This window comes from Gossypium hirsutum, chromosome A13 (assembly GCF_007990345.1).
Source record: "Gossypium hirsutum isolate 1008001.06 chromosome A13, Gossypium_hirsutum_v2.1, whole genome shotgun sequence".
NCBI classification, from domain to species: Eukaryota; Viridiplantae; Streptophyta; class Magnoliopsida; order Malvales; family Malvaceae; genus Gossypium; species Gossypium hirsutum.
The window spans coordinates 107,839,814-107,849,760 of NC_053436.1; the positions used below are offsets into that span (position 1 = coordinate 107,839,814).

The 9,947-nt window shown below is 29.7% G+C and overlaps 1 protein-coding gene across 1 annotated transcript; it reads right to left on the minus strand.

Annotated features, from left to right (window-relative positions):
• Positions 1–2,631: 2,631 nt before the first annotated feature.
• Positions 2,632–5,351, minus strand: LOC121212591 (heptahelical transmembrane protein 1). The gene is made up of 4 exons (XM_041085681.1): positions 4,949–5,351; positions 4,488–4,580; positions 3,508–3,556; positions 2,632–3,415 (listed from the first exon to the last, which is right to left on the minus strand). The coding sequence occupies exons 1-4, from the start codon at positions 5,191–5,193 to the stop codon at positions 2,768–2,770; spliced, it is 1,035 nt and encodes a 344-aa protein (XP_040941615.1). The 5' UTR covers positions 5,194–5,351; the 3' UTR covers positions 2,632–2,767.
• Between the last annotated feature and the right edge of the window lie 4,596 nt (positions 5,352–9,947).

Here is a 9,947-nt window from a genome sequence, read left to right on the forward strand (position 1 = left end):
CGACCAAGTTGTGCCGGAACCACAAACACCACAACAGACAAGCAGACGGTGACTAACCGTACCATGCCTCCTCTCATAACAATCTTCAATGAAGCTCGCAATCGACATATTATAGTCTGTAACACTCAGATAATTCCGCACCACCCAAGCCTTAAAACAATGGGGTAAAGCATGATCTATTCGTTTCAATCTCACCACCCCGCGCTGCTAATACAACCTTACGTGGGATGAAATTTCGCAGCACTCTACAACAAAAATCCTTCACCTTTGGATGTAGCTCATTATTCCAAACCAAAAGCCAACACCCCACTATTGTTAAATTAGCAATATTTTTAAACATCTCGACAACAACTCGATACCCTGGTTTAACCGTGTAGGTACCATTCTTTTCATAACGCCATATCCATTTGTCAGGCGGCTTACTCACGCCGATAAGGATGCGTAAAATATTCCGAACATCAGTTGGCGCCAACAAATCCCCAATCAGATCAACATCCTAATCCTCCCCTTAGTCATTTAAAAGAGAATTAGCGGTGAGGTTTTTCGAATGTGTTCAGTTAAAATCATTATCATCACAAAGCCAAGGGTCCAAGAGTAAAATATTTTCGAATGTCTCCAGTTAAAAACTTTTCAGAGATTGAGTTAACTAGCATCGACATTATTATCAATACAAGAGGGACGTGAGTTCGACTGTGCTCACATCATCCTATATTGATAATATATTATCTTTCTATTTAAAGATTGGAAGAGACTATAGATAATTCTATGTATGGTATAAAAAGAAATAAATATAATAAAACCTATAATAGAATTAATGATATTTGAAATACACACCAACTACATTTGAGGACCTACAAATTTGGGCTAATATTACTGAAAATTATTTTTAAAAAATATAATAATAATAACAAAATGAAAATAAAAAACCATTTTATTCAACCCATGATCTTTCATTCAACTCTAAAATTCCCAAATTTCTCAAAGCCCAATCAGAAAATCCCACAAATTTTACATTCTCAAACATTATTAATTCTAAAATCACTTCATTCTGTCCCCATTGCTGACCGTGATCTTTACTTCTTTATTTGCAATAGCAGCCAATATTTTTAGAATTGTACAAGTAATTGAGTCGATCAAATCATCGATTTGTTAGTTTGTACGGTTATTAGTTGGACCGACTCAATTAAGAAATCATTAAAATTAAAAATATTAAAATCTAGTTCAACTTATTCATATAGATTAGTGATTCAACCAATTCAATACTATTCTATTGATCGATACCAAATCGATTCATGATTTACCTAATCGATTCACGATCTAATTAACCGATCTGATTTGGCCAGATTCTAACTTCATTGATATTAGCTAACTAAGAAATCAGGCTTTTTCTTGAATCCATCAAGATTTTTTTTTTCCGAAAGCAAACTCCATCAAGATTAGCTAGGTAATTATGGGGGACAATTTTGGAGCAAAAATATACAAGCAAATGCAAAGTTTGGATTTAACAAAGATGAACAAAGAAAAAGATAAAAACACTGGTGCTTGGTTTAAATAATTTCACATTTTCAGGATAATTTAAGATTTCAAAACAACTTTTTTATTATTATTTGGATTTCAAAGATTATTTAAAGTTGATAATTTTACATCCCCAATAATACCAAGATTCTGTAATATAGGAGATAATTTCAATACCCAATCTTCTTTATGTAATCCTATATTCCCATGATAATGTGATATTTTTTTTATATTTTTACCCTATTTTAAATGAATTTTATTCATTTTACTTCGATAATTTTAATTCATTATTTTAAATGAAATAATAATAACTAATGAATTAAAATTATCCAAGACTTTAGTATATATTTTCAAATAATATTTCAAAATATTTATTATTATAATTCTATTTAGTTTCTGAAAATATTTTTATTTTTTATTTTCAGAAACAAAAAGGTAATTACCAGGAGAGATTTTTTTAAAAAGATTGACTGTTGTCCTGTGGTTCTAGCCGAACTCCGGGGTGCGCTTGAGGGACTCCAGCTAGTATGGGATCTAGGTTTAAAAAAGGTGATACTTAAAATAGATAGTATTGAGGCTATTGAAGTGATCCAAGCAAATGAAGTTGAACAAATTTATTCAACCGTGGGGCATCCCATCAAGGACCTTTTCAAACGTACTTGGATGGTTTCATATGAGACGTGTTTAGAGAAGGGAATAAGGTTGCGGATGGCTTGGCAAAAATGGCGTTTTCAAGTCCTTTGGAGAGACATATTTACATGCAACCACATGTGTTTAGAGAGGAGAACAAGGTTGATAAAGTGTTTTAGTTATTGCACGACGACTAAGATGAAGGGCATTGTCTTATCTAATTTATCTTAGATTTAATACTTCTTTTGTAACGAAAAAAAAATGTAAAACTGTCACTATACAAAATATTAACTCATAAATTAAAGGGTGATTATTTGATATATTGTGATAGAAGCTTTTTAGACACTACATTTTATATAATTAATTTTCTTATACTACACCTTAAAATATACCAGCTTGTGAATTCTTACAAACTACGTCGATAGTATATCAAATATTTTTTTATAATTGCAAGTGGATAAAATAAAATGTTAAAAAAATGAAATATATAAAAGAAGTTAAAACTTATAAAATTAAAAAAATAAATTATTAATGTATGAAATACTAAGCCATATTAATTTTAACAATTCATTAATGATAGGCTTCAAAAACTTTCTTTAAATTGTGATCATGCATGAAGCAATTAACAGCTTTCGTGATTTCGCCAGTCCAGGAATACAAGAGAAGCACCATAATGAGCCAATGCACCCATGACCACCATGACGTGAAATATTTGATGACTATGGCAGGCTAAGTCGAACCATCCGGGTTTGAACCGCTCCGGGACTCTGCTAACGTAGAACACGACCCCGGTTATGTAGAATAAAGATGTGGCGAATTCGTAGGCGAGGGCGATGCTGCGGCGCGGATTAGACCAGTTGGCAATCGCGGCGTGAGTTCCGGGGACGATGCCGAAGAGCCCCATAGAAGCGAAGAGTAACGCTCGAAAGGGTCGGAATTTGTTGGTCGACATGGCCGGTGATAGCAGTGTCACAATGGTGAACAAGCCTAGAACCGTGATCCCACCAAGGTAGATGAACTGCCATTGCGGATCACATGGAAAACTGTAATAGACCGGTGGGAAAAACGTCGCAATGATCATGATGGCGATCCCGGTGTAGTCCATTCGCATCAACATGATGTTTAGACGGTGCGAGTGGCAAGAAAAGAGATGGCAAAGGCTGCTCGATAGAAGACAGAACATGGAGCCGGCCAACAATACGTAGAACGGCCACCGTGTTACGGGCGTCACCGTGAGGGTAATGTCTGATTCCGAAGCAGTTATTGGCTTCTGCAATTCTCCGAAATCAGGGCCATGGCATAATCAAAATTGAGCTTCTTACAGTGATCAATGTAATTAATCTATGAATAAATGCCACTCACCAGAACAAGGTCTTGAGAAACATTGACGTTGCCACTAACAGGAGATGACCTGCATTAATATTGTATAACATAAATTCTTGATTTAAGTCCATACATACATACATACATACATAAACAATATGACTTTTCTATCTTTGCATAATTTTGAATTCCCTTTTTTTCTGACTTTTCTATCTTCAAGTATATAGAATTTATTTATTTTTCTTAAACAAGTTAATACAGAAAAAAAGCGAATTCAAAATTATGCAAAGATATAAATAACTATCACTTCTGCTTACCAAAATATTAACAAATTAAGCCCCCCCCAAAAAAAAAACAGTGATTAATTACTATCAGTATTTGTAATATTGCAGTAGACATCCTTAAACTATAGTCAAATTTTAAATTAATTTATTTTTAATTATATTTATTTATAATTAAAAAAGAAACGAAATAAAAGAGTGTCATAATTAAATGGTGACACATGTCACCAATAGACCTGTAGTAGAAAAATTGATTGAATAATATAATAGTTTAGAAATTTAATGAAATAATATTTGATATAATACCAGTAATTGAGTAAAACTTTTAGACTCCATGAGAAGTATCAGAGTATTGGCAAATGTTCTTCAAATGTATAGTTTAATATTAAAATATATATTAAAAAAATAACAATTTTCTTCTTTTTATTATATAATCCCTCTTCAACCCATAAATAGGAAAATAATATGTTTCAGCCCACTCAAACTTATGTTCTCTTGCATTGACAATAATGCCATGCCAGTCGAGTTAAAACTCAATTGACACCACATAACGATTTTCTAAAATTATTTGTGAAATAAGAAATACACTGCTAATATTTTAAATACCAACCCAAATTTAATTAGATCGTCTAGAGACCAATTTAAAATTTCTCCCATAATTACAGCAATTAACTCGTAAGTATTACTGAAAAAAAGGTAAAATTCGTTAAAATTAAGGACTAGGACCTGTAAACGAACCTGGTTATGAAGGCAATGAGAACCAATACCTGTGGGACTTCAATCAAATTCGCCATCGTTAATCCCAAAAATAGTAAAAACCCAAATAAATGCCTACACAATTCATCATAAGAAAAATCAAAACTAAATTTCAAAACAATCATAAACCAAGAGAAGATAGACCCATTCAAAAAATTTGCTAAGTATTGTTGGTTATAAATTCCTCAATTGATTAATATTGTTTTTTTTTTGGTAAGAATTTCGTTTTTTAACTTTGTGAGAGTTTGAGTGCCTGAGTGCAACCAGACCATGCTGATGCGCATGGTCATTAACCATAAAAATTATAATTTTACATTAAAATCTCAACATTTATATTTGGTCAGGCAAAACTTTGCAAATTTTTAAATAGAAAATCCCTAAAAAAAACAAAAGATCATTAAAAATGATTAACAAAACAGGGCTTTTGTTTTTCTTCAACATACGTCCAAACATTAAGTGTTTCGTTATGCCAACGAAAGATGCTAAAGAGAGCTTCTTTGAGAGGCCAGTTAGCCCTATAATAATTCACAATAAACTCATTGTCCTTCATATACTCCGGCAACTCCTTGTACGACACCAAACCATATGACGATGATGGCAGCAGCCGCGACGGCCACCGTACTCTTTTCTTCAATTTTCCCGCCTCGACAGGTTTAGCAACGAGCTTAGAATCGAGGGTCGAATCCATAATTAACAATGAATGTAATGACCCTAGGAGAAAGTTGAGACATTTATATTGCAAGAGAATAGGGATTTGAATGCGGGAATAATGGATGAAATTGAAAGCAATAAGAGACTTTCGTTTTGGTATTCCTTTGTTGACTGAAAGGAGTTATTGAGGTTCGTAGTTCGGAGGATGGCAGATGGCTTAATTACACCAACGGGAATATTTATGGATGGGAGAGAAAAACTAAAGGTCTAATTACGGTTTTAGTCACTTTATTATACTAATTTTTACAATTTAATCCATTTACTATCTTAATCTATACTATGTTTGATCGAGTCAGCCTCACCCATCAACTAAGTTCCAACTTAGTTGTAAAATTACCAAACGTCCATTCCTTTTGCAAAGCAACGAATATTATTTTGAGGGCATTTATATCCTTTTATATTTTGATAAATCTAGCAAAATATATACACAGGATGAGAATTATAAGATTTGAATATAAAAAATTATGATTTTCACTATTTTAACTTTATTCGTGGTGTGTCGCAATCTAGTTTAACATAATGTAATCAATTTAGACCTACTAATAACAATATAAAAATATAGGGATGAAATTGTAGAGTACAAAATTATTAATTTGTTTACTGTTAGAACACCAATAACAACATTTGATATTCAAATATTATATATATATTTAAAATTTCAAACTAAAAAACCATAATATATTAATAATATTATGAATTAGTGAGCTTTAGATTTTATCTTGAGTTATATAAATATAATTCTATTATTAAAGATTATTTTTATTTAATAAAATATGATTAATATATTTTTATATAAAAATTTAAATATTAATATTTTATTGAAATAATATGTTAACTAAAATTTATTATTTATTTATTTTAGGAAAAGAATTAGTTTTACAAAAATGAAAATAAGAGGTTATTATAGAGAAATAATTAGTGAAGAGTGCACTTCATACTTTATGATTGTTTTCGTTGTTAAGATAAAAATAAAACATAAAAATCGATTTTACATTTAGTTATTATAGAAAAAACTAATTGTATCGTTAGTGAAAATTTTTAATTTAAGCAATAATTCAAATGTTATAGTGTATATTTCTTAATACTTAATTCTTAGTTTTTTTTAGTTTTAACCGGTAACCTTAAATGAAAAATTATTTATTTGATTCTTAATATAATAATAAAATTTCATTTTGACTCTTAAAAAATTAAAACTAAAAATTTATTCTCTAAAATTAAAAATTATATAATTTAATTTAAAAAAATAAAATTTTACATTGATATAATAATAAAATTACATTTTAACTCTCAAATTTTAAATTTTAAATCGTGACATGAAAAATGTGTGGAGTGCATTTAATATTTGCACGTAAAAGCAAAACCAAAGCGTGCGAGAAAAGGATTGTTGTTAGGTAATCATAAATATTGCACTAAACAAGTTAGAATAAATGGGAATTTTCAACGTTTTAAGTGAGAAATTTCAACTTTTCAACAAGCACAAATAAATATATAAATAATTGAAAATTTTACCCTTACATTATGATTTTTTCGGTTTAGAATAAAATTTTTTTTATTCAACTGTTTGGTTCGAATAAAATTTTTTTTATTCAATCAAATCATCTTATTCCTCTTCTTCCTCCTCCTCTCTCTCTTCCGTTAAACACACATACACTCTCTCTCCTCAGTATCTTCTATACTTTCCCTCTCAGGATCCTCAAGAGCAAACGATAAAATGAAGCTTATAGAAGTTTTAACTTTGAGTAGAGGATATATACAAGTGTTTTGATCTTCTATTGTATAAAAAATTGGTTGGATTCGAAATTAATATTTTGTAAAGGTAAGGTGTTTTCAAGAAATTATCTTAAAAATAGTTATTTCTCTTTCATGTGCAAAACGATCAAGAAATACTATTCTCAAGATAAATGTCTTTACCCAAGTGAAATAATTTGTACTGCACTACAAATTGTTTTAAATCGGAATAAAATTTAGAGACATAGAAGAAAGAATATAATTTTAATGGTATCTTTTGCTCATAACTCAATTCCACGTATGTCAATTCTTATTTTTGGTGTCTATATATCGAGTACTAAGAGGAACCTACATGTTTCTTTGAAAGGACACAACTTTCCTTCAGAAAGATTTATGAATAGTTATGTTTGTTTATATAGAAACACCTCTCTTCAATTACTTTCTTTCTTTCTCTTCCATTATATAAATGTATATATGATTGTTGTAATATTATAAATAATATATATTATATATTATATACAACATATTTTATCTCGAAAATCAAGATTGTTTGAATCAGATCGGATGGAGAATCATTAGGATACTGATTTGGAGAGGGGCATTGAATCGGTTGGCTAGAGAACCAATACAAACCTTGAGAAAAAGCATCGGTGAAAAATCTTTCAAAATAATAAATTATATATTATCATTAGAAATTAATATTTATTAAAATAAATAATTCAACAAATAATACTAAAAATTATTTATTTTAAATTATAATTAAAATTATTTTTTGACATGAATATATATGTAGAAATATAGGGTATTTGTGCAAAACAAAAATTGTGGCTGAAATAGTACTTGGAACTTTAACCATAGTTTTAACCACAAAACTTAAAAGTGCGCAAAAGATAAAGATAAACATTGAGATTGCTTATGCAGTTCAACTTCAATCTACATTGCAAGGCCTTGCCTAGAGCAATGATCGACTAACTTTCTCATAGTACAACCAATTATTTAAGTCATAACACTGGCCTAACACTCACCAATTTAGCGACCTCATCGTTGTATAAAGATCAGATCACTCTCCCACTAAGCTTCCCCTTCAAAAGCTTAGCTTTGTGCTCCATCAAACTCTCAATCTTTTGGTTACTCTCAGTCCTTTTTAACTTAGGTGAAACTTAAGTTTATATAGTATTTAAGTTTTGTTTACATATGAGTTATAATTTGATCATTTTTCTGTAAAGTAAAGTTAAAAACCAGCATAAGATAATACTTCTATAAGGGTCTTGATGTAATTTAATGTCTTCGACCATAGCAAGTGATTTGTTTCGCAAGTAGCCCGATTTGATCTGCAAAAAACCTCTCTTCAAATCTTCAATTTCAACTCAATTGGGCCTCATGTTTTGGGATTCATTCATCCAAATATCTTCAAAAATAAAAAATCCAACACTTTTGTTCTAAATTTTATTAACTCCCCAAATAGGTAAGTAGGATAATGACACAATGCCTAAAGTTGTGGCCACTGTTTCAGTCACGGAAATAACCACTAAATAAACTTTGCTTTCAAATGTGCCAATAATATATATTTTAATAAATTTTTATTATTTATAAAGTTTATAAAATAAAATAAATTAAAATTTTATTTGTGCATATATACATTTTAGTCTTTTCTCGTTAGAATCCATCGCGATCGTTGCCATTGACAGACTCGTTATTTCCATCCTTGCTTTACCTTCTCACAAGAACACAGCAGCTCCAAAGTAATTATTGAAAAAAACTCTCCTTCAATATCCAAGCCAGGGAGATTAATTAATTACATCGATAGTTGTATAATAAAGTAATTGGTAAAGCCCATTTGTGATGGATCTATGTTTCATGCATGTTTGTACTCTAAACTCACTTTCGTTCATCAATTAAACTCATCCTTTGCATTTAAACACAAATTAGTGCTTTGCCCAGATTTGTCTCAATCGATAAAAGATGGAGGTTTTGGATCTTAAATACTTAAGTTTGAGATTCATTATTCGTAATTTTACATGTAGATCTTGAAATTTCACTATATGCAGCGGTCATGTATAAATTTAGTTCAATTTATTAATTTTAGTTTAAACTATATCAAATTTTTTTATTTAAACACTGTCGCACTATTTTTTTTATTTAAACTATAAATAAATAAATAAAACATTTTCTTTGAGTATGTATTTATGTTCCCTTTCAAGCACTGATTTGTGTAAAAAGGAAGCATTAATTTAAGTAGTGACTTTTTTTACATAAGGATGGTTTATTGGTAGTAGAATCTCTTACCCTAAATAAACAAAAGAATAAATTACATTTAAGACATGGAATATAAAAATGAGATAAGATATGGAAGTGGGTAGAAGTAGTTTTCATAAATATTTTTTAAAGACATAATTATAATTTCGTAATTACTTGTAATAACAATAATTAAAATTAATTAGTTCAACAAAATTATAATTACTATCGACACTTTTTTATGATTAAAAAACTCATACATTATGGAACTTTTAAGAATGCAATTAATGAATGATCTCAATCTGTAAACACTACCCTCCACGATTTTTCACATATAAAGTGAATAAATGCTCTTATCTATGTCTTATACCGTTGGTGTAATTGGAGCCATTAAGCATAAAGGGTCTAGAGATCAATAGCAAAACCTTCACCAAATTTCAATGTTGAGTTATTGATTTACTTGTATTATGAGTTTCAATTGAAAAAACTATTAATGTACACGCGTCTCGATGAGTGGTGTATTTAGAAATTCTGAACATGAAAATTATTTAACAAGATCAAAGAAAGTCATTTTCATATGCTCAAAATGTCAACGAAATAAATGAGTGACAACCAATTTAATTGCGAAATGAATCGTGTGTATTAATAAATTAGTTGACTCGAAGCAATGTTTTATTAGATTATATGTACACCATGAAATCAAAACACTTCAATAATTTAATATCTTGTTTGAATATATCCCTATAAAAATTTATAATTCAATTATAA

Coding starts and splice junctions, on each gene's coding strand:
- LOC121212591 (XM_041085681.1), bottom strand. CDS start 5,193: ATGGATTCGACCCTCGATTCTAAGCTCGTTGCTAAACCTGTCGAGGCG. Junction 4,581..4,948: donor GAAACACTTAATGTTTGGAC/GTATGTTGAAGA, acceptor TGAATTGTGTAG/GCATTTATTTGGGTTTTTAC. Junction 3,557..4,487: donor CTCATTGCCTTCATAACCAG/GTTCGTTTACAG, acceptor ATATTAATGCAG/GTCATCTCCTGTTAGTGGCA.